At 41.8% G+C, this 25,552-nt stretch overlaps 1 protein-coding gene across 7 annotated transcripts in view; it reads left to right on the forward strand.

The window, feature by feature from the left end:
* The window catches only part of mctp1a (multiple C2 domains, transmembrane 1a), a 144,249-nt gene that overhangs the window by 62,621 nt on the left and 56,076 nt on the right, over positions 1 to 25,552 (forward strand). For 5 of the 7 annotated variants that reach the window (XM_037097184.1, XM_037097187.1, XM_037097185.1 and 2 more), the window contains 8 exons: positions 5,453 to 5,595; positions 5,818 to 5,897; positions 8,043 to 8,154; positions 9,788 to 9,826; positions 13,674 to 13,838; positions 14,225 to 14,355; positions 15,191 to 15,377; positions 22,876 to 22,969. In XM_037097184.1, coding sequence (XP_036953079.1) covers positions 5,453 to 5,595; positions 5,818 to 5,897; positions 8,043 to 8,154; positions 9,788 to 9,826; positions 13,674 to 13,838; positions 14,225 to 14,355; positions 15,191 to 15,377; positions 22,876 to 22,969 — 951 coding nt within the window. The remainder of the gene's footprint in view (positions 1 to 5,452; positions 5,596 to 5,817; positions 5,898 to 8,042; positions 8,155 to 9,787; positions 9,827 to 13,673; positions 13,839 to 14,224; positions 14,356 to 15,190; positions 15,378 to 22,875; positions 22,970 to 25,552) is intronic. The other 2 variants (XM_037097186.1, XM_037097189.1) reach the window with 1 other exon arrangement.

Raw genomic sequence — 25,552 nt, forward strand, 5'->3', positions numbered from 1 at the left:
CAAACTCTGTGGAAGTGTTAACTTTTGTATCAAATGAACATGAAAAGCAACATATCCTCATACTAAGGCTGGCCAATACCATACCATATTTCATTACTGTGAGGTGAGACTACACTGTATATTGATATTTTGGATATTGTTATACCGTGATATGGCATGTTGTAAAGTGGCTGCATTACAGTAAAGTGTAAAGGATTTTCTGAACTTGCCAGCCTGCTCTACTTGTTCGAATAAGTCACTGCATCCACATCACTGGTGATTATTTGTCTAAAGTGATGTTATGTAAAGATTTGGTTAAAGTGCCAATAATCATCCCTGCAACATTGTTGTAGTATCGATATCAAGGTACTTGTTCAAATATCTTGTTACATTTGATTTTGTTGCCTAGTCCTGTGAAGTGTTTTTTAGGAGCTTTCATAATATTGAAATGTAGATTGTTTATTGTGAAATAGCCTATACATATTGTGATATTAAGTCCATAGAGTTCAGCACTACCTCATAGCTGAATGACTGAATAGGTTGTTTGCCAGTGACTCCCAGAACAATGTGTATCAGTGTTCCAACATAACCATTGCAATGTACCGGTGACAAACATAGTAGACTTTTGTTGTTTGGTCACAGTTTGGCTAGTTTTAGGCAAGGGAACTACTTGGTAAGGTTTAGGAGCTAAAACTATTCTGTCAGGTTAGGAAAACATCACATATGTAACTCAAGTAACATAGTTACCTTATCATGTCCCATATGCTTGTACAGGTGAACTTTCTGCTGTTTAAAAGGTGAGAGAAGTTTTACAGTAAGGTAGTGGTGACCTTGTTTACATTTGGATTACACTGTGCAATCAAGCTTGCTGTTGTTTGTATTCCAAGTCTCATGAAGAGTAGACTGGCATATTGGCAGACAGACAGTGAGCAGCATTTTTATGGCCGCTGCCCATTAGGTGTTCAGGAGAGATAACTATGCGGTGGATTATGTTTTCAAACGCCTGTCAGGAAGACGGATAGCAGCTATCAAAATCAAGCCTATCAGAGGCTTTTAAATCTGCCTATGAGCCACACCCAAGGTAAATTTACCTGCTGAGTGCACCACTGGGTCCCCTCACAGATCCCATTTATTTATTTCCCCAGCTAGTATTACAGTGTTTATCGGTTGGATTTGATAGCACCATTGAAGATGAATTGATTAACACCTTGAACCGCTCAGTATCTCTTTTTGTTCCCTGCAATTTCTCCTCTCTTGTTGCATCAGTCTGTGGATCCAGGGGGTTAATCCAGAACAAGGATTAGGAAGTTAAAACATGTCTTTCATGTGAAAATAGAGGGAAATCCCAGATTTTTTTTTTTTTTCAGAGAAGAGACTCACAGATAAGCCCCTGTTGTTATAGATGGTCTTGGATATTGGACTTGCACCAATGATTCATGTGATCCAGAGTCAATAGTCTGATTGGCCATTTGTCAATTTTCCCACTGCAGTCTCTGAAAGTCTCATATTACATCTGACCTATTAAAACATTAAAGGATTTGCTCCTCATCGTCTGTTGTTGAGCCTTCTTAATTCACAGTTCAGATAAATTGCTTTGGATACAAATAATACATTTTTGTATTTTGCTCTCTTAATAAGAAGTACTGTGTTGGTTACTCCAGCCTTGTGTAAACTTACAGAGATGAATTTCCACCAAGGTGTTTTCAGAAAGTTTTTTTGCAGATAATTATTTTGAAATCTTCTTAAACCTGCTTACGATCTTTTCAGATTCTCCTCTGTGAATTTGATCTTACCTCTTGCATTTACCCCGTATACCTCACAAGTGGTGCCACTCAACTGTGGAAAGACAGTTAATGGCTTTTTACTTTCCACGGCTGCACTTCAGCACCTACAGCACCTGTTTACTTTAGCCAGTTTATCAACATTGACACATTGACTCCTTACACTCAGTCTCCCCTTATTCAGCACTTACATTTCACAGCCTCCTGCCTGCAGGTTGAACATACATCCAGGGTGCACCAATTCATCAAACTTACCGACTTGAACCCCAACCAGTTTGAGGCTTTCTCTGCCATTACTAATTTTTCTAAAGCTCATTGATTTTATAATGCCTATTTCTCACTGACCTGTCCACCCACCAGCCCTTACGTGGTGTTTACAGTCTGCCTCTCCCCAACTGTGGGAAATATTTCAAAAAATATGGCATAAATGTCATATGTGGTGGTTGATTTCACAGAAAGTACCTCTGCGATCACTCCTGCTGTGCTGTACCCACGCTCACTCATCCTCACCATCCACCTACAGCACCAGCCTTTTCCATTTCATACTCTTCAGCCTGTGTATGTTTATGGCACCATAAAGCTGGCACCGTGGGGTGCAGAGAGTCCAAGCCAGTGATGTGGGGAATATCGACGTGTTTGGAGAGAGGAAGACAGAGCCTTCAAGAAAGGGGGTGTCTGCAGTTATAGAGATTAATTAGCCTCTACTTCCTGGGGTAATTTCCCTTTAGTTGTGTTTTCAGATAGTTCATAAAGTCTCACCTCATGTTTGTGATGGATGTGTTTCTTCTTTTAAAAGGAAATAGACACATTTTTCTTTATTTGATGCTTGTATTGTTTACAGAATTCTGAATTCTGCTTCGCCAACAGCCTGCTGCTACACAGTGTGCCATCCCAGACATTTATAGTTTTATCTCCTTTGCTATTCCTTCTTTTTCCTCATGCTGTCATCCGTGTCCTCCCGCTGCATCTCTCCTGCAGTGATGTGTCAACGGCACCAGTGTGTAAAAGGGTGTGTGTGTTTCCAGAATCTCTGCCGGTGTGTGTGAGGGTGTCTGAGGTTGTTCAGATGGGGAGACGTGGATATTCCTTCCAAGCAGACCAGCGTTAGTTTGATGTTTTGCTGTTTAACGTTGTTAATGATGCTGTCATGTCAGACCCATGCCACTACCAAGCACCAACTTAGTATGCAAGAGTCTAATATATGTATTTCAGTCTTGCTAATGGTAACGCATGACTCCATCTCGACCTGCTGAGATGCATGCATCCACTGAGAGGGTCCATGCTGTCAGCCTCGTCTAAGACACAGCATTGCCTTCACTTATATATGGTACATATTGCACTATACAGAAGATACTATATGTTCATGTACATCCTGTTTCATCCAAGAGAAATTGGCAGAAAGCATAATCCGCAGGGGCAGAGTGAGAATTGTGTGACGATAGGATTCCCTGCTCTCTCATTTGATCTGCTTGGTAATCACTTTGGTCACAGTTGATGGTAACATGGCACTGATGTGAGACGTACAGCACAAACAAACAGATCAGCGCAGAGTACTGTTCCACTGGAAGGTTTTGCTCATCAGCCTTACAGTAAGGTGTACAAACACTAGAAGAGGTGATAGTGGGGAGGCTGGGGAGGCTGCACTGGGATTCCTCGATGTAGAAGATGAAGGGAAAGATTACAGAAATAAAGAAAAATCAAAAAGCCCAACCATAATATTGCTTGGCTAATATTATAAGCTGATGTCAGCCCATTACAGATATGTCAGTATTGGCATAAATGTTATCCAAAAACTGATATGAAACCACATTTTTAAGAGACTGTAATGCAGAATGTGATGCCTGGAGTGATGAGTTATGAGCACATTTCCAGTGAAGTCTGCTGGTTTGGTGCACTGATGTCACATCTGAGCCATCACTGTAAAAAATATGCATATATTACCCGAAATATTGAGTATCAGTCGGGCTCTAAGTTGTACCTGTAGTTTCTGAAAGGGAGGAAAACGTAAGATGTGTTTTACCCTTTTGGCAGTATCGTGACTTGAGAGTATCACTGTTGAACTAAGATGTTCACGCACATGTAGTGGAATTAAGCTACCAGCTGTGTAAAACAAATGTTTAGATAGCAAAGTGAGGTCAGTAAGACAACATCATTCATAGCTGCTTTCACCGTAAACGGTGTAACAGTCAGGAACATTTTATTGATTTCACTTGCAAGTTTTTGTAAAGTGAAACTTTCTGTTCCTCTTCGTGTTCTGTGTGGCCAAGCAAACTGTCTTTCTCGACAAAAAACAGGTTACCCAGCAATTAGTTTGGTGGTACTTTGAATTATATATGCTAACATTTTACATAGTAAAGTTTTTTTGGCAGCCAAAAAGGTACAACTTATATAGCACTGAAAGGTTGGCCAGCCCCCAAAGAGAGAGCTAAAGATAAACAATATCTAAAGCTCTCTCTTTGAAACACTATGGTCTCTCTGCACTACTCTGTGAAAGACAAAACATACTGATAAAACAATTCTAAATACAATACATAAGCTTCACTGTGTAGTTTGTATCCACTCTATACTGTATATATGTGTGTGCCATATATATAAAAGAATGTACAGGGCCTGTGATTAGTCCTGCAAGGCCCTTTTGGCCATTTTATGTTATCTGAATCCGGACAGGAGTGCACTGTCATGCCAGACTAAATCTGATTATCTCCTGCACAAAAACAGCCCTGAACACAAACAACGAATTTTAGATGCTTCATAGTCCCCCTCAATCTGGGTTGTCACATGTCATTTTCATTAAAATGTAGTCGACATTTGAACTTGTGTCTGAAAATGTATCAGACTGAATGCATGTTTCAGTATATTTCATTTGATTTAATTCAATTTCTTGTACTCTGTGGTCTGCATTTTCTTTCAGTTGACCCTGTTTTTTTGTTCTTGGTGGTGGTTTCTTTCATAGTTTTTCTTTGCCTGTCAAATAAATTGACTTTATTGTCAAGTTTATGGATGATAGGGAATATGATGTTGGAATAAAGCAGAAATGGAGTGGGTAGCAGGATCAATGCCCATTTGCCAGAGTAATCAAACGTAGACTTAGGCTTGAGGGATACCTTAAGATGACAGACTGTAGACCTTCTAGCCTGTCAGTGTTTCACGTATGTCACAGACTACACACTGTGTATAAAGCGTGTGTTTGTTTAATTTCACAGTATTCATTTAACCTGGCACCTTTACATAGTGGCACAAATTCAAGAAAATAAATCAATGGAGCCACCTAGTGGTCAAATGGAGACAATGCAGACGAGTAATTCAACACTTCAACAACATTAACTACTGTTAATCACATGACCCACAATAAAGTCACATGACATGGCTCGTTCCCTCCCCGGGCCTTCAAAGCAGCACGCACGACACTATGAAGTGTTTAAAAATAACTTGAGAGAGAACAAAAGATGTGTTCTGTCGTGACACCACCAGAGATGCTGTAATAAAATAGTCTCATTGTACGAAGAAGATATGCGTGAATTATTTTTGTGCAAGAGTATGGTTTGTGTACTTGGAATTGCACCTTTTAAAAAAAGTGTGTATGGCAATAACTATTCTACATAATCATCACAACTCTCACAACAAAGGCAACATTTATTAAAATACGTACTAATTTAACAGTATTGTTCTTTGTTTCCTGTCTTTCTCCTTAGGGACCAGTGACCCTTATGTGAAGTTTAAGATCGCAGGGAAGGAGGTGTTCAGGAGTAAGACCATCCACAAGAACCTCAACCCGGTGTGGGACGAGAGAGTGAGCCTGCTGGTGGAAACCCTGAGAGATCCACTATATGTCAAGGTACAGCAGATGGGTCCTGGACTTCAGATGTCATCCTGCTGTAGTATGAATTGCTGTCACACTTTGGATGATTGTTCAGTCTCAACTGACAAGAATTGATTATATTCAATGTCAATTTTTATGCCAGATATGACCAGTCAATGTAAAAAATATGTCAGACTGGTAACATTTGCATATTTGTGGGTCCACTGTTGACAGTCTTTGTATATCGTCTTTTTGCAGGTTTTTGACTATGACTTTGGATTTCAGGATGATTTCATGGGCTCAGCTTACCTCCACCTGGAGTCACTGGAACATCAGAGGTCTCTATGTCTCTTTTGACTTCTATCTTTTCTTTTCAGTCAGCTCACCCACCACCAATATCTCACCCTTCTACAATCTAAATTGTCTCCACTCTGCCTCCACCAGTGGGATTGGAAATACTGTATCTGGTAGCTGCGTCCCCAAGGAATGGGCATGTTGAAAGAAAGAGATGTGTCAAGAGACAGCCGTTAGGGTGAGGGTGAGGAGTTCCCTCTCACGACACCTGTTCTCTTGATACACACCCCTCTCCCTGCATCTTTTATTGTTTTTGATCCAGTCACTTTGATATAATGTGGTCTATAGTCTCCCTCTAGTGGCAGTCTTTGGTAATCCATCTCAAACTTGAAGAGTGAGGCTATATTCAATATATATTCCACAGAGAAGTATATAACAAGGAATTTTATCTCAAAAAGACAATTTATAGTGGAAGTAGAAATGTGGCCATCTGGTAACTTTGTTCATTTTATCATCAGCCCATTATTTGCTTTGGGCTGTAAATTAAAGTTTAGCTGGGGGCTGTGCTGGGAATGTCTCTTAAATTGTAGAAATAGTAAAGGTATTAACAATAAGATTATCAGTGGTTCCAGGAGCCAACGGTCTTTGAGACTGTTTCAAGTTGTTCAGTCACACATCAAGCTGCTAAATCCAGTTGAGCTGAACCCCTTCGACTGTGTTGACTCTCCCTATGATCAGATCCCTGTCCAGACACACTCTGGAGCCACTGGCTAACTGAGCCAAGAGCTAATAAGCCAATAGATGCTACAGTCACACATAGCTAGAAAAGAGCAGCTGTTGTCGGTAGTCTGCTGATATATGTGTTTGGAGCTACCTTCAAATTCTGACCATAGTTTGCAAAAATGTGATGTCTTAAGTGATCACCAAAGCAAACAATAATAAGTGTAGTGTGGAATAGTCATTTTTAGTCACATTCAATACATTACTGCTGTATAACAGTGATCTTAAGTCAAAATCTTCATTGCTCATCAACACAGCATCAGTGCCGCATTGTCAGAGCTGTCTCCACATTCCCTGCTGTGTTTGACAGCATTACTGATGTAACCGCTGAACACCTCCATAAAACATTCATGGCTTTTGCTGTTTCTCAGTGTTAGCACCTGTATTTAAAGACCTGTCAGATAACTTGGAAGTGATACCAGGTTACAATCCTGCATGTTGAGATTTGGTGGAGTGTGCCCATTTTTCAGGGATTGTGATTTTTAGCTGGTTATAACTGTCAAGAGCAGCTTGGACTGTATCATGCTCACAGACGCCTTTGTTAAATAAGATGTAATAGTAATGACATACCTTGGTAAATACCCTCCTTACAGAATGCATAATTTAGGCTTGTTAGCAAGGTTGACCCGTTTATGTCTTTGTAAACCGGTGAAAACAGAAGGAACGGCAGCTAGAAGGGAGAGAGGAAGGAAGTAGAATACAACACTCGGATTGCGTAGAAGCTTGTGCCAGTGCTCCACATCTGCCGAGTCAGAGTTGAGCTGATGTGAATGTGTATCCACTTTATGTTAAGGAGGGTGGCGTGTGCACGTAGCGCGTTAATTAATTTTTACACGCATTTGTCAAATCTCATTTAGTGTATTGCGATTATTTTGGCATATATTACAATTACAGTATGATTCAAGATTAGTGACTTTTAAAAAAGTATAAAATTCCTCTTCATGTGATATTTGTTGGTGTCTCTACCACACACATTGTCTTACATCTGAGGAACATGATTTGTAGGTCAGGGCATATCTGCAGCACTACAGTACTTTATGTAAGTCTTGTTTCCTCATAAATGATCTTGATCAAAAAATGGCTGCATCTTGCAGTTTGGATAATTTTGCAATTTTGCAATTTCCGATTACATTTTGGTTTACTGTGCAGCCCTACTTTATGCATATAAATGATCAGTATTCATGTAAGCCCTTACAGTATGAATTTCCATGGAAAGACTGCTTGACCTCAGCAGAATTGCTAACATTAGTAACGCATGCTTGTTTATGATAAAAAATTTGACTTGGAAGTCGGGACTTTTCAGTGCAAATTGTCTCAAGATGTCATCTCAATGTGTACATTAATGAAATAATAATAATAAGAAGTTTAACTGACTAGCATAAACCATGGTTTACTGTGCTTCCCCATAGGACACTGGATGTGACACTGGACCTAAAGGACCCACAGTATCCTGAAAATAATTTGGGCAGCCTGGACCTAGCTGTGACTGTGTCACCAAAGGAAGGGGACGTGAAGGACGCTGTAAGAAATCTATATGAACTTCTGTTTGACTCATTTTACTCATTCACCTCTCTCTTTCTTCTTGCACAGACTGTCTTTGTAGTCTTTGTAGTTTACTCGTCCTACATTATCTTTGACATGTCACACCCAGTAAGTTATGATATGCCTGATATACTGCAACCAGATCAAGGAATCCTGAAGTATGCAGTAACTGCTCTTTAGTAAAAAATAAATAAATAAATAAATTGCTGAAATAAGTTTTATAGTATTCCTAATTGAAGTTCATTAACAGTGTTATTCCAAGTTAGGGAACTGTTTGTCCACACATCACAAGCCCATGCATGCTGTGTTGAACCTGAATGTGCTGGCTCCAATCATCCTACTGGAAACTCTTCAGCTCAGCAAATGCATAAACACAAGTGTAATTAATATGTTCTGTAGAAAAGTTCCATGTTCAAAGAGCACTGGATTCTCTTTCCTAATTATGTTGGCTCGCGCCTCTGCGGACGTGCTCACTGTTTGAGTTGCATTTATTTCTGTTCAATTATTTGTTTGGTTAATTGGACCCCCGCATGCTCGATCCGGAACAAGGCAGAGTCATGAGGGAAATATTTTATTCCTTTTGATCTGATGTCTTAATTTTGTTGCTTATTTAGTGCTGTAGTTCAGAGAGTCCACATTTGACAGAACAAATAAACTCTATTTAGGTTAAGCATCATTTTGGATTTCTCCAACTGTGAAGGAAATGAGTACAAGGTTAGACTAGTGCAATCTGGATGACTCTCTCTGTTGCCATCTACTGGTATGGAAGAGTAAGGGGAAAATACGAAACCTTTAATGTACTTTTTAAATTAATCTCTCAATAATCTCATTTTTTTTTAATAGCGCAGCATCGAAAGTGTCTCTGTCTGTGATGGTGTGTGTTATATACCATGTGTTTTTCAAGTTTCTGGGTGTTCTTGAGGACATTTATGTGGGGTTTATTTGGGCACATGTAAAAAGTCCTCATGTAATTTTCAATTAAACTTCTGCATTAATAATTGTAAAGCTGTCACTTAGATAAGACTATTAATACATTTATCTTAAAAAAAAAAAAAAATTGAAGCCAATGTTTAGACATTCGGCAAGATTTTCAACAAAACTTCCTGCATTTTTCCTCCCTGTTACCCTTTTAATCCTTGCCAGCAGAAAAAAGTAATCCTGTGTACAGAGAAATATAGTATTAACTGTTTTGTTTTATTGGACCCAAATAGAGAAATCAAGCTAGCAAGCAGCTGCCGGTTCCATTAGTTGCCTGTCTTTGGGTCACAAATTGACTTTTGTGCAAGTATAAAAGTGATGGATTGACTGTGTGACAGGCACAAACTGCAGCTACTGTATCCAGTCATGTCTCTCCATGCGTGTGTGAGCGTCCACGCATGTCTGCATATGCAAAAACACTTCATATGACGGGTCAGAACGCGTTCCTGTGAATCTACTGCTTACCTAACCTGCATGAATAACAGCTGCCCTTCTCTCTCTATCTAACTCCACCTGCACCAGGCCAGGGCTAACATCTGAGCACCATGCACCCTATTTCCTTTAACCTCTGACCCTGCAGCTCTAAGGGGGAGACAGTGGGGGGCGCTCTGTAACAGCTTTGTCTCATTTACAGACCATGCTTTTGAGAAGGAACTGGAAACGATCTAGTAAGGTAAACTAAAACAGCATGTGACTCCCCCCACCCCCACCCACAAACTTCCGACTGTACTGTAACCCCACTACCGACCGTACTGCACCTCACCTCTCCTGCACTCTTCACTTGTGTCCTGGTACATGGATGGAGTCTCCCTGGCCCTCTCCCTCTCTCCCTCCTTTTTCCTCCTTCCACAGTGGTATTAGCAGTTTTTTTCTTTATCAGCTCTTGAGTTATTGTCGCTAGCTTATTTTCCACCAGCTGCAATATACCACTTGACATTTACATCACATTAGGGGATGTAAACTTGTTTTGCAATCACAGTGAAACCTGAAGGTGGACTGTCTTCACACATGTGAAAGATAGATGTACACCAAAGTCTGCTTTATATCTTGAAACCTTTTGTTTTCAGTTTTAGAGCACGTTGCACTGTGTATTTATTCTGACAATTAAAAAAAAAATCTATGTACAACCCTGTCTCCAAAGAAGTTGCTGTGTATAATATAAGTTGAAACAGAATGCAGTCATTCAACTCACTGTACATTCATGTGTTTCATAAAGTGCTGAACCAAATGAGCCCTTCCATGTCCCTTGTCCCTTCCATCCCAAATCACAATCGACTGTTAGGAACTTATCTGTTTACCTGTTCAATCTTCCAAACAGCAGTTTTTAAGCATTTTACAACTTTCCCAGTCTTTTGTTGTCACTGTCCCAATGTTGTTTTTCGGCGATCATATTCAGAATAAGCAACCAAAAACAATTCAATTAAGATGAGGTAAAACATTGCGTGTATTGCCTTCATACCGTTTTCAATTGATAATTCAATATGTCAAAGAAGTAACATTACATTCTGTTTATTTTATGTTTTCACACAAACCCTTTTATCACCAAAAGAGTTCAGGTGCCGGTTCAGAGCCAATGCCTACTCTGGAACCAGTTCTCTCTGATTTGACGGCTATAGAAACGGCTCCCGGCCAGGAAAACTGGTTCCAGATTGGTTCCGACACTTTGCTGATCTAACTTCAGGGGCTGTGGGCAGGACCAACTAAACCCACTTACGACTACCAATCTTACAAAACAGAGCAAGTGTATTGTGTTCTGATGTATCCACTGGAGAATATTTAAAAGATTCTAACTATTCTCACTAATCTAAGCAACAGGACAGGACCAGGCACGTTTGGATGCCAATGTAGGCCTGCAAAGTGAGTAGCAGCACTTGTGAAGAGTTGATGTAGACCGGCATAGTTGTTCCAGGCAATGCTGGGAAATTGGGCACATATGCAGTGACTGAATGATGTGACTCTACACTGGCTCTCATGCCCGTGGAAAAGCAAAGCAATTCTTAAAAGGCTCACAGCTTGAACCATCTTGAACCAGCACTAGCACCGGCCCAGAACCAGTACTTGGTTCACTTTGGTCAAAAAGGGGTAAGAGTGTGCCAACTTCTCTTGGAATAAGGGTTGTATCTAACCTTTGTGCCTTTAAACCGTTAGATTATGCACTCACATCATGCTCGTGCTTCTTCCACTTTTGAGCGTGTATTGCAGCTGCTGTGTGAGAAAATAAAGCAACTGATTTGTTTTTAGGGGGGTTTAAAGGAGTCCTGTACAGCAAAACAACTGTGAAATAAACCAGTTGGTTGATTGTGCAGTCTGATTATAGGACACTCCTAGACCCCTTTACATCGAGTGGAAAATTGTAACGTTCTTTTGAGTTCCCATCCTGCCACGCATAAGCGAATGCTATCTTTTGGTTTCATTTTTGTGGTCCTTGTTGGCTGTCAGGATGAACAGAAAGCATGCTCGTGGAAGTGCCGCTTCTTCTTATTGGCTCATGCATGAAGCACCTACCTTGTTTTTGGGCCAAATACAGCAATACTGGTATCAGGGATGATTTTGTGAACACAAGTGGGTTTATTTGCAGCTTTGTTTCCTCATGTGTCTCATGTGTTTACTCTAAGTCTCCTAAATTGTGCCTTGAGGCGCTGAATTTTTCCTTATTGCAAACAGTGAAAAGTTTGATATCCGACGAGAGACACAGATACACATTTTAAAGTGTGCCCGGTCGGAGCTGGGCAGACGTCCTGCTGTATTGTGCTTCCCCAATCCGGTTCTTTGAAGCCTTCAAACTGGGCCACCCCGCCTGTGACTCGGGAATTAGCTCAAACACTGACTAACTAACTGTGCTACCCGACCAGAAAGGCGCTGCTCCTGAGTGCCTCCCTGCCTCAGCGCTCGACAACACACAGTGCATGGTTATTTTTACACAACCACTTCTTTTTAATGAAGCATCCATGAGTGTTGAGCCCACTGCAGAAGATGCAAACTATTCAAGAAGCAGTTTGAGATCATAATTAAGCAGTCAGAGGCACAATAAATCCAGGTCTCTCTCACTTTTACCAAGAGGCAAAAGGCTTCCTTTGACACTCGAAAAGTTTTTTTTCTCTATTCTAAAGGGGTGCTAAAAGTTGAACTATGTGCAAGGCTGTATTAATTCTTAAACTGAATGTTAGTATCTCTTCTAAGACTTTCAGCCTCCGAACATCTTTGTGCGTGATCCCACTCCCGCTGCGTTCTGGCAGAGGGATGTGGATTCCCAGTCCAAATAGCCCATGGTTTTTTTTTTTCTGTAACAAGAAATTTGCAGCAACAAAAAACAAGGAAACAATTAGGACTGTGCTCGAGTAGGACATAACGGCGACCTCGCCTCATTAGCATACAGTGCGCGAGCAGCAAGTGAGCAGGAGAAGTAAGAGATGTGGGAGTCACTGTATGTGAGGTTGGCTATATTGCAGGGAGCCATTCGCATTGTTTAATGTCTGGAGAATGGAAATTAAGAGGCTCCGGCTCCAGATCAAAGGCCTGCGCTTGCGAGGCAGGGTTTGTTCAGAGTTTAATGAAATTCACCCGCAAAACAAAAGCTATGCTAATAAATTCTCCCTAACGAGGAAGGAGGAGAGGGAAAGGCAGAATGAGAGAGAGAGAGAAAGAGAGGGAGTGGGAGAAAGAGAGAGGGGTGTATTTGTTTGACAAATAAATACCCTGCTCTTTGTTTTAGTGAGGGATACTGACATGATTCAAAGAGAGGTTAAATAGGCCTGTAAGTGCTGGGAAAATTGTTCGGAGGGGGAAATAAACAGACTTAAAAAGATGGAGAATCATCAATCAGAATTTGCAGCGCTGTCAACGTACAGTACAGCCAGATGGAATGAGACGTTTACAGAGCTACACAGTAACAACACCCCAGTTGTCTGTCTGTCGAATGAGGCGGTCCACAAATCACTCGTCTCCTTTTTAATATATATTTTTAATTAGATTAAGAATTTGTAAAAAAAAAAAAAATTAAAATCACCAAACATTCCTCTGCAGGCTGTAACCTACTTTGTCTGGAGCAGATTTTACTTGAAAAGGATAGAAAAAGGTTACAGCACTTTTTTTTGAGGCGCTCAGTGTTCCCAAGAAATTGTTCAGGATTTGAGTCTGATTGAATAGTGGGAGACTTATGTTTGATAATTTATAGTGACGTTCTGTCATGTGAGCCCACACCTCTGGGGGAGATTGTGCTCTCATTTATCTCATCTTGTGTTATCTGGTGTGTGTTTTTGCCTGCCTCTCTCTGTGTTGTCTTGATGTGTTTGCTATTTGGTTAATTTCCTGTTGACACACACACACACACACACGCACACACACACACACACACACACACACACACACACACACACACACACACACACAGCATAATGTTATCGTGGGGGTTAATTAATGTGTATGTTATGTTTACATTCTTTCATATATAAAAATGCACGTGTGTGTGTAAATGTTTCTCTGAATGTGCTTGTGTGTGTGTGTGTGTGTGTCCGCTGCAGTATCAGAGTATGCGTCTGTCAGATGTGCACAGAAAAGCCCAGCTGTGGCGAGGCATTGTCAGCATCAGTCTGATAGAGGGTCGCAGCCTGCAGCCCATGGATAACAACGGCCTCAGCGACCCTTACGTTAAATTCAGGATGGGACACCAGAAGTACAAGAGCAAGGTAAACACACTCCTGTGGCCACTGTGTATATAAGACTTTCTTTATATGGCCCTATGATCAATTGTATTATTTTAAAAAATAAGAATATATATATATATATATATATATATATATATATATATATATATATATATATATATATATATATATATATATATATATATATATACACTCTTTGGCTCCAACAATAAACCTACACTTAATCAATGTTTATAATTATTTGCAAACATTTTTCTAATTTCTCCTTTTTTTGATGTCTGAAATGTTTTTTGATTCCAATAGTCGTTTAAATAGCTCTATGAGCTCATACTATATGTACCATATATTGCATATATACACATAAACAACTGAGATACATGGAGAACTGGTGTATTTACCTCTGTCAGACCATTCCCAAAACGCTGAACCCTCAGTGGAGAGAGCAGTTTGACTTCCACCTGTATGATGAGCAGGGAGGCTTTGTGGACATCACGGTCTGGGACAAAGATGCTGGCAAGAAGGATGACTTCATGGGAAGGTATAGTGAACTTCCTGGGTTATGTAGCTGTCCCTGTCTTTTGTTAGGTTGTGTCGAAAGAACATGTGTAGCTTGCTAAAAATTACACATATTTTTGACTTGTAGGATCTATTGAGACAGGGGAGGTCTTGCAGAAAAATATTGCACGATGAGAAATTTCATTATTCTTACCTCCCATCCAATATCCGTCAGGATAGCATTCATGTGCAAATTTAAACCTTGGGTAAATACTGGGCTTTTTTCCCTAGTTCTCTCTATTTTTCATCGGAATCCAGGCACTTATGGCAGCCTTTGCCTTAACCTCTTTGACTCAAATCCAGTAATTATTATTGGCTTGCCTTGATATTAACTGGAGACAGACTAAGGGCATGCTCGAAAATCAATTCAGTCAAGAGTAGATGCTCTCAAGTGTCCACTTAAAGGTTTTAATTGTGTCAGCGGTGGCTAAGTTGTCTGCGGTTGCTGATATCCTATCCATATGATGTCTACTATGTGTATATTATTATTAGGTGGCTGGCTACTGCTATGCTCCAACTCACTGTGCAGTGTCTTTTTGGTTAGATAACAGCTCAGACACTGGAGACCTCTTTCTGTTTGATCCCTCTCTTTACATACGTTCTGTGATAATTATTACTTCACAGGCAATTTTTCTGCAAACTTCTGCCCCAAAAAATGGCTACTCTAGCATTTCTTCAAGTTTAGCCTTTATTGTCTTCAGTAGCTTTGCTTAGCCTCTTCTTTTCGTGTGAGGGACGAGTATTTCAGCACAGTCAGCTTCCCCACAAAATGCCCAGCACTCTTAACTCTGTAATCCTCGCCTCATGTTTGTGTGCAGGTGTACCATTGACCTGTCGCTCCTCAGTAAAGAACACACGCACAAGCTGGACCTGCCGCTGGAGGAAGGTGAAGGCGTGCTGGTGCTGCTGGTTACGCTCACCGCCTCCGCTGCCGTTTCCATCTCGGACCTGTCAATCAACATGCTGGACGACCCGCACGAGAGACACCAGATCATGCAGAGATACGTGAGTTGTTTTTTACTGTGAGAGTGTTTATTTGTGTGTGGGTTTAGGTTAAGACTGTTTTGTTAGTGAATATTTTTATATTTTATATATATTTTTATATATTTTATATTTATATAATTTTATATCCTGAGCGCTCAGCTAAAAGACATAAAAATGAGAGAGACTTGAAAATATAAGAGTGGGTGCGAATACAAGAGCCCTTCATTGTTCATATGGGAATCAGAATCCTGATGCTTTATATTTTCCTGTCATCATCTTACGCAGTCACACTTGCACATTACACATTACTGATTGACCGTATACCTGATACTGTGACTTCCTCCTTGGATTGATGGCTGGGTGATGCCTGCCAACGTGTCCAATGTTACAAAAACAAAGAAAAGTATTACTCCTTTCTCATAATGAGTCAGGCTGACGTGCCAAACAACAACTCCCTGGCACACTTATCATCAGACTCCTGACTGTTATAAAGTCACAATTCATGGAGAATCTCGCCTATTCATCAAGAAGACTGTGTTTTTTCTCACACACAAATGTGCCGAGATTCAAAATAAAAACCCAACAAGCTGCAGCTGTGGTTTTGAAGTTTGAAGGAGTGAGTGGGTGAGGAGGGAGATGATGAGACTAACCGAGGGAAAGGAAGGAAAGAAACACAAGGGTTGAGAGGTCAGCGAAGAGAGATCACATATTTCTTACAGGCACTACTGAGACGGGCTGCTTGGATGAACTGTTTGGAAAAAGAAAGAGGCTCACATCGCCGGTTTGCCTCTGTTGCCATTATCCGCCCCGCCAGTGTTGTGCTGTATTTGCATCAGCATCCTGCAGTGAGTCGTGTGTGTTGTGCATTTATGATTAATGCATGTGGGCTCATTTATTAGTGTATAAAATATCTGTGCTTTACTAGCTAGTCGTCATTGATTTAAGCTTAAAAATTGGAGAGAGCGAGGGAGAGAGAGTGAGAAAGAGAGCCCTAAGGCCCCATCTGCTCCAGAGGCCCTTCACTCAACACAATAGTTTCAATGTCTTTGTCTTAGACTAGTTAACCCTTCGCACCCTGTCATCCTCGCTGCCTGCTACAAAGAGACGCTCACACACGACTTGCACACACGCTCACACACTTTCAATAGATTTCTTTCAGCGACAGCCTTGGACATTTCTGTGCGCATCAACAGAATGTTGTGTTCCGTTATCACTCTGTGCTGCAGCCATCTTTGCTTTCATTCACGACTTATTTTAACAATATGTGTAAGGTATTTGTTCATTTAATGTTTTTAGCTCAATTTAGGACTTAATTGCCAAAAAAAAAAGATACAAGATTTGTTTCATTGTTATTATTCCTGTTACATTTAAATGTCTAAGAGAGTTGTCGGAGCACATTTTCCCGTGAGCACCACTTAGTTACATGTGCTTTTTATGTGTGGTACAGTGTGTGTGTGTGTGCTGTACAGTGCTTAGCTCCCTGTGTTTGTGAGCTCACTGGATTAATTCTGATTTTAGTTAACGGTATGTGCCAGCCGGTGTGTGTTTGCCTTCTTCTTTGTGTGTGCGGGCACCAGCGGCGTGGCTCCACAGGCCGTACATGGGTGCCACGACCTACATAACCGTGGCGGTGCCTTATTGGCTAGCCACAGGAGGTCGGCCACTGTGCTCCACGCTGCAGCAACCCCCCAAGATCAGAGGGGGGAGCTCTAGGACTGAGACACACAGACGCGCCGTGCCTCTCCTCACAGCCACAAAATGAGGACGGGGCATGTGAGTGCGTGTGTGTGTGTGTGTGTGTTTGTGTGAGTGTGTGTAATAGGGGGCGAGAGGTAAAGGATGAGGGTTGCACCGGGAAGGGAAGGCGTGTAAAATGAAAAGAAAAAGCTATTTCACCTCTCTCACAACTCGCGCAGACCCCGTTTTTCTGCTCGGCTGAAGGCGAGACATTTCCCTTCCTTCGCCAACCTCTTTTTCCTGCCTCCTTCTCTCTCCCGCAATTCCCCATCACTGTCCCGCTCTCCCAGCAGCCTCAGCTCTTTGTCTGTCGCCACTGTGGCCCTCCCGTTAGATGAAGGGATGGAGAGATAGAGGGTGGAAGCAGGTGGGGGGGGGTGGGGGTTGCAGATGGAGGGGCACAGTGAGGTTAGAAGACTTGAATACTCTCTACCTATTAACATATTCCTTTTCCCCTGACTGGCCCTCTTTCAGTTGGAGAATTTAATAAAGATGTACCTTATCAAAGACCCCTGATAAGACCAAGTACCACCACTAATACATAACAATGCTGCTCAAAGCCCACTAATCTGCCCTGTGTGTGTGTGTGTGTGTGTGTGTGTGTGTGCGCGCGCGTGTGTGTGTGTGTATGTGCATGTATAGGTGTATGTAATTTTACCCACCGTTTATTATCAGCTTGAAATCAGCTGTCCAGCACAAGCCTGCAGAAATCATCCAGTGCTGCTAATCACAAACAGGCACACGCACACAGACACATGCAAAAACAGTAGCTTCCTGCGTCAGCTATTAAATAAAAAAAGATGGGGTTGGCGGAGCAATGCAAGTACCACGCTGTCATCATCACCGCAGCTTTGAAGAGCAGATACCTTCACAAATGAGAATGAGGAAGAAGAGACAATTGAAATCCTTTGCTCGTCCGAGCCGTCAGCAGCGTGGCCCACCCTGCTCATCATGAAAACACACACACACAGGATTACTTTAAGGCAGCGTGGAGCAGTGGATTGATATTGTAAAAGAAAAAAAAGAAGGAAAAAACAGACCTGCATTCCCACTTAATAACCTGAATCTCTAAGAGGACATTGCTGATTTTAAATTCTAGAAATGTCCTTTTCCATGTCATGCACACACACACATATGCACTCACAAACACCTCATGTGGTCACAATGGGGTCGCCACCCTGCATTTAGCAGGTGTTTTTTCCTCATCCCAATCTGTGTCCATTGAAGAAAGCAGATAATAGACACCTGAGTGCTGGGATCTGATGCTAGCTCAGAGCTCATTAATGTCTCTCTCACTGTAGCTGTTGTGCATTGTGACAACTGTGTGTGTGTGTGTCTGCCAGGTTTGTGAGTCCCTCTGTAAACATGCATGTGCTGCATGTCTGAGTGTGAATGAGCACACATGATGTTGGACTGCAAACTACTTTGAATGCGGCTGATGATGGAGCTATATGCAACATGGTGCAATTCACTAAGTGACAACTACCTTCAATGTACTCTTGCTCACCGTAACCTTTCCTTCATCCCTAATTACTGTTTCCCAGAAGTAGAGCGGGACGGAGGGAGAGAGGGGAAAGTAGAGGAAGAGATTTATGCGTTATGACGGCAAAGGAGCACACACGCTAATGGCTCTTAATGGGCCTAAGGTGGCCGCAAGATGGGTGGATGAGAGGAGGAGGACATGGTGACCTCTGCTGAAGTGGTGGCACTTCACCGCCTACCCCTGCGTGCTCATACACGGACACACACACACCTGCAGTACCTCTCCCACCCAGTCCGGTGCACTGCTCTAAGGTGAAGAGAAAGGACACAACCCGAACAGGAAGTGATATAAGGGGCTGCGGGGAAGTGTGGGAGGGGCAGAGAGCAAACCCGGAGAGAGAATCTTGACAGACAGTGATTCTGAGCTGATGAACAGGGGTGGGAGTCAGAGGAAGTTGTTAGCGTTGGGTTTTGTGTTTGAGCATTTCACAGTCATTTGATTAAACGTCTCTTGAACTGCGCGGCTGCTGGTCAGGTCTTTTGTGCGTGTCTGTGTGTGAAACGTTATATGGAACGCTGATGAAAGGTGACGCGACGCAGAGATGACAGCGAGTCATAAGCCTTTGCCGGGGCTGATTCATTTGTGTGTCTGTTGAGTGTGACAGAGACGAGAAGAAGATGTCACAATGACAAGACGTCAATCACAGATGGGGCGGCGGTTTGTTTTTTATGAAAGCCAACTCTGTCCTTTCATTTTCCTCTCCTCTCCTCTGTTCATCCCTCCTTTGCATCTCTTCTTTATCCCTGTCATTCCACCTGCGTGGTGATGGGGGACGTAAATGAGGGGGTGGGGGCCGGCCCTGGCCGCCCTTCATCTCCCGTTTTCTCGATCTGTCTGTCTGTGTGTAAGTCCACTCTCTCTTCTGCTGTCTATCTTTCTGATGAGGATTTGAATCCTTGTGGAGGATGGGTGTGTTGTCTCCACCAGCCATGGATTGAGGCTGAACCCTAAATGTCCCCTTAGGGAGGCTGTATGGTGGGAGGAAGGGATGGAGTGTGGATGATGGGTTGGGGGTTGAAGAAATACCTCTGCATCCATACATAAAGGAAGTAATTTTGTTATTTATTCTTTGCGTTCAATCTCTGTGTCATTTTGTGTATCTGTGTATTGTTTGCGATATTTGTGTCATTTTGATGCAATATCAAAGTGGTATTTCATAAATGCAATTTTCCTATAAAACATTTTTTCGTATTGCAAAAGAAACCAAACTTCCCAAATGTTCAAGTGGAAACCAACAACTGTCTACCCCACTAGCATTCAGAGTGGTATAACTGTTGGCACCGGTGTCACAACAACAACCGGATGGTTTTCCTCATAGGAGCAGCTACGAACAATTCAGGATGAAACTGTGCATTTATTCATTGATTTATTCTGTAACAGATGCAGATAGAAATAGTACCAGGCTGCCAACCTTACTGGATCTCCAGATTTTGTGCATGGTGGCAGACAAATTAGCATAGTGACAGCAAGGTTTATAGGAAGCCAATGTAAATGCAGAAGGTGTCATTATTCTACAGCCCTTACATGGCTGTGCAATCAACATTCACATCACAATGAAAAGTTAAAGGAGCAACGTGTAAGATATTGCCAGAAGTTAAATTTAAAACATCCAGAAACTGAGTGTGAAGAAACAGCAGTATTGCTGTAAAGTCAAAGACGTCTGTATACTGTTCGCCCGTTTCCTGCAAAGATGTCCACTGCAATTAGCATGTCAACCAGCTTGGCTGTTGTGGGATCAACGAATGAACATCTTAATCTTTATTTTTGCTTTTTGTAAATCAAATTTGGCAACAAACAACCAAAACAAACTAAACAGAACTCAACAAAACACTGAAATAGGGCCAGTTAACTGCACAGATTACTGAGCCTCTTGCTAATGGCAGCTAGGCGCTACAGACAAAGATAGCTACAGCAAAGACCGCGAGTTCACAGACTGAGCAGCCGTCAACAGTTACGACCACGACTACTACTACCACTACTGCTGCCCCCTGTAGTCTGGGAGCTACCTTTGATTTTGCCTTTTCCCTTTTGATGTCAATCAAAATGAAATACAGTTTAAATTGGTATAACTCCTGAGGTCCATCATTAAATATTGACCAAAACAAAATTATGAGTTTGACAGTTTAATGCCAGCTGTTAGAATAGTTGTCTGTACTAAAAGTCTTTTACACGCAATTCCCAGCGAGGTTATTGGCGGCATGGCGCGTCGCACCGTCGAACAACAACACGCTAACTCGTCAGCCTTTAGTTTGCCCTTGACTCTTCCCTCTGTTGCCTCCCTCTTGCCCCCTCTCTGACTCTTTCTCTCCCTGTGTCTCTCCTCTTAGCTGCTCCCCAATAATCACAACAAGCAGCTGTATCTTCAGAGAAATCGTGCCTTAAAATGGAGAGTTTTCTCCTCTCTTCCTCTCTCTTTCACATGCTCTCTTTCCCCCTCTCTTTCTTTCACAGACTCTCCCCTCTCATCTCCTTTAGAGAGCTTTTGGACAATGATATCGCTGGAAACAGGCAGAGTCTGACAGAGTTGGTAATAATGAATTAAGTCTGTAGCCTGGCCCTGACTCTGAAATTTAAATTATAATTACTCCTGTGGGGATGGAAGGGGTTATTGCCAGAGAGAGAGAGAGAGAGAGAGAGAGAGAGAGAGAGAGAAAGAGAGAGAGAGAGAGAGAAATAAATTGAAGTGAAGTGCATTTCCACTCTGCTTTTAAGACACGCCGACATGCTACTCAATTTGGCCTCAGTGTAGGTTTTCTATGCATGTGTTTATACCTGAGTGTTTGGGTGCGAACAAAAAGCGTGAGTTTACGATTGTGCGCTCTCGTGCCTCACGGGCCAGCCGTTGATCTCCACAGGTCTCCCTTTATTCTGCAGATTTACAGCCCAGTTTTCACACCGTCATCCTTCTTTCTCCCGGTTAATAAGACCTTGTACATTCAGTATTTCCCCTTCTTGTTGCAGCCAATCAAAGGGCCTCGTGGCACCTCTTGACTGTAGGTAAATGTTCCTCCGTGCTGTGTGAGCAGGCGAGAAAAAGAAAAAAAAATTATCAGGAGGGAGAGTTCATGCGTGTCAGGAAGCTCGTGTGTTCACGTTTTTACAGTCGGTTGTGTTTCTCCGTGGTGACTGTTTTTCACCCGCTCTTGTCTGGACGTTATGTAAACTGTATAGTGTGTGCGGGGGTCAGCGTGTGTGTTGGCCTCCTAACTATGATATCACTGCCAGTCATGCTTCACCGGACATGTCTACTTACTGTACCACAGCATCTTTATTATTATAGCGTGAGCCCAATACTCTGTCTCTCTTCCTCAAACAAACACACGTAAACAGAAGTGTATGCAGTTCACGGTGAGCCTTGTACAGACACATTAATATCAGTAAGATGTAAATTACCCATATTTTTTTCCACATATTGCAACACATATAGATTTTTGATTGCTGCAAGTACTTCACACTGTCCTCCACTGCTATTAACATCGCTATTCTCACACCCTCTTAACACTTCTTTCTTACACTCAACATCATGGAGTGACTAAAAAAAAGTAAATGCCAGCCAGCGCTTTCAATTGATTTATCCGGCATGACAGTGCTCACCAGGGAGTGAATCAGCTTTGGGCACAAAAAAATATTACAAGTCATACAATAATACTAAACTGAAATGTGTTGCTCTCAAACTAATGCATTTTGGTCATGTGAAGGACGGAGGGAGGAAGTCGGAGACATTTTCCTCCACAGCTGTTCCAGAATGACACTCCTCTCCTCATGGCCATTGTACCAAACACAGAGGGAAACACAAATGTTCACTCAGACACCATGGGTACTCTTTCCTGTTCAAGGGACTGACTTTTGGAGGGTAAAGGTTAAAAGAAATGATAAAGAACCCAAATTCTAATAGTGACAGTGTATAGTTTATAAAATGTTTTCCTTGTGCATTTGCTGTGTATTTTTCTGCATCGTCTTTACCAAAATCGGCAAACTTCCTTTTTGTCTGAAAAAGAACAAAGTAAGGAAACATTACAAAAAGGCACGGCTATTAAGTGAAATTAAATTTGCCCATTCTCCCTCTGTTCGACCCGACTGGAAATGCCAGCTCTACATTTTCAAATAAGGACTGTTAAAGGACATATTCTGCCCTTTCCTCTCTATTAATGAAATGTCAGGCTATTGACCTGACTTTCTCTTTTATGCTAATTTGCCGCCCTCTCTGACCTTTCACCCCTGTCTCTGTGATGTTTTCAGAACGTGTGGAGGTCCTTGCACAACCTGAAAGATGTCGGCGTGGTGCAGGTGAAGGTCATCAGGGCTGAGGGACTGATGGCAGCAGATGTCACAGGTAAGACGTCCAAACACCGGGGACTGTAAGCTCCGCAGATGTCACACACATTGTTAAAAGTCAGTCTCTCATATTAACACTCATATATTCATGCACTTAGGCGATCTGGCTGTTGTCTTGTCATTTCCATTGGTACTTTTCTGATCCGATTGAACGCTAAAGAACATCTGATAGGAAATACTATCAATTATACGAGTGTTTTTTTTTTTTTTCTTGCTTTACATAACTTTTCCTTGAGTTCTGCATCCATACATTGAACAAGCTTTCCTTCACCCGCAAATCTTTCCATAAATCTAGCCACAGATAAAGTCTGGGTGTGATTTTGGTCTAAGGGACGATCTCCGACGGGAATTCTGTGAGAGAGTTAAAGTCTACTTTGTGCAGGACGCTAAATTTGTCTCTGCATTCATTTTTATTTTTTTTTAGAAAAAGATGCAGGCTGCTCATTTGAATAATAGAGAAAAAGTACATATTTGAACCAACAAATCTCTCTCCCTCCTCCTCCCTCCCCCCACTCCTTCTCTGCTTGCACTCTCTGAATCCTCCATTCTCCATTAATTCTTACTTTTAATTAGGTCTACAGTGGACAGGCCTAGTTTTTCACTCTGTATTATCTAGTAGAGAGAGGAGGGAGTGTGTGTGTGCCTGAGAGAGAGAGTCTAGAGTGTTTCCTCCATTTGAAACAGCCACAGTACCATTAGCCAATACAGAGTGGAGCTGGTTGATTTGGGTTATTGCATGGAGCGACCGGAGCAGCCGGAGTGCGGGGCTAATGGCTCTCCGGCTCTTGTATTTCACTCGGAGCAGAAATTTGCTCCGTGACCTTGTTGTAGAGCTCATCATTCAGTCTGAGCTTCATGGATCCTTTTTTTTTTTTTTTTTAAAAGCAGAAGAGTAAAAGTGTGGAAATGTAATGTCTATTGGCTATTTGTTTTGCCTTTCACTTCTCTGTCGGTTTGGCGTGTTCATGGAGAACTTGTGTGATTCCCTAGTCCTTACAGCCCATGGTGACTTGAAATTAGTACTATGGGCGGACGTCTCAGTCAAAGTGCAGCTTGTCTTCTGGTAGTTTACACAGAAAGTTCCATAGCCGAATATAAAACAAAAGGAAGAAAGTGTTACATTCAGATTTGGACTCAGCCTTTTACCTTTTATATGAAAATTTGCCTTAGTTGGTGTCATTGCGACATGGACAGTGTTTTATTAGACTGGAGAAGAATAAGAGGACATTTTTACTTAAGATATGAACATTTTGACTTACAGTATGTCAACCTATTCCTGACATATTTGTTTCAGATGATTTCCACTTAAATTGCTTGAATTTCATTGTAGTGTCTACAAGGCTTTAAGAAATATGCTTGTTTTTGGGATAAAAGTGCTTGAACTAATAGAAATACTCAGATCTTTCCCTTTAATTTGTCACTCTTCCCAAGAATCCTACCACAAAACAAGTTTTGCTTATTTTTAGAGCAATAGCATCTGACTTAATATGATAATAATTTTGAGTATATATATGTGTAAACAAATATGTCATTTACTACAGGTGTAAAAGACTGAAAATGCTTGAAGTTCCCTAAAGTTTTTCTAATATCAGGTACAGCTGGAAGAGTTTTCACATATAACTGTTTAATTATAGCCGTAGAGATCTAAAGTCCAATTTGTAAGCTGTAATTTTTAAATTCTTACAAGCAAAGAAAGGAAGTATGTTTCTATAGTTCACCAGAAAACATGAAAACATTTTCTTACTGCCTGAGTAACCCTACAAAGATGGAGACAGTAGATAAACTGATAGAGATAACAGACAGGCAGAGGGTTATTTCTCTATGGCTTATTTCTGTTTGACACCGTGTGTGTGTGTGCGTGTGTGTGCGTGTTTGCGTTTGTGTGTGTGTCTGTGTGTGTCACTGGCAGAAACAATAGCTCCGTAAGAGCCACATAAGAGCTCTCACCACATGAACACCCTATTTTAACAGCCCAGACCAAGAGAGGGTCAGGAACAAGGTGAGGGAGAAACAGACGGACAGACAGACAGAGAGGGAGAGAGAGGGGAGGTCAGCGCGAGAGGGAGAGAGTTCACCATCTCTCTCCCATTCACGCTGCCTGTCTCCTCTCCTGTCTTCTCCCCTCCTCCTCCTCCTGCTCCTTTTCCTCTCCCCCCCTTGCTTTCTTTCTCTCTCTCTCTCTCTCTCTCTCTCTCTCTCTCTCTCTCTTTCTCTCTAATTGAAGTGTTTTTGTGGAGTAGCTCCTCTCCAGCCCGAGTAGGATAACTGAAAATAGTCTCTAAAACCAACAATCCCTTTTGTCTGCCAGCTCTTGTCCCTCTGAGTGGATGCTATACTGTTGGAGCATTTCAGTGGTAACACACCTACACACACACACCTACACACACACACACACACGCACACACACACACTTTCATCAGCAGAAGCACAGCATGTGTAGACTCCTGTCTTTTTTTCACTCCAACTCAAACCAAAACCTGTCAGGAAAGTGTAGTTTTTCCACTGCATCACTCGACACATGGAGGAATACCGTACGTATTCTTGTATGGTTCATTAAAAGTGATTAGGAAATGGAAAATAA

This window comes from Acanthopagrus latus, chromosome 5 (genome assembly GCF_904848185.1).
Source record: "Acanthopagrus latus isolate v.2019 chromosome 5, fAcaLat1.1, whole genome shotgun sequence".
NCBI lineage: Eukaryota > Metazoa > Chordata > Actinopteri > Spariformes > Sparidae > Acanthopagrus > Acanthopagrus latus.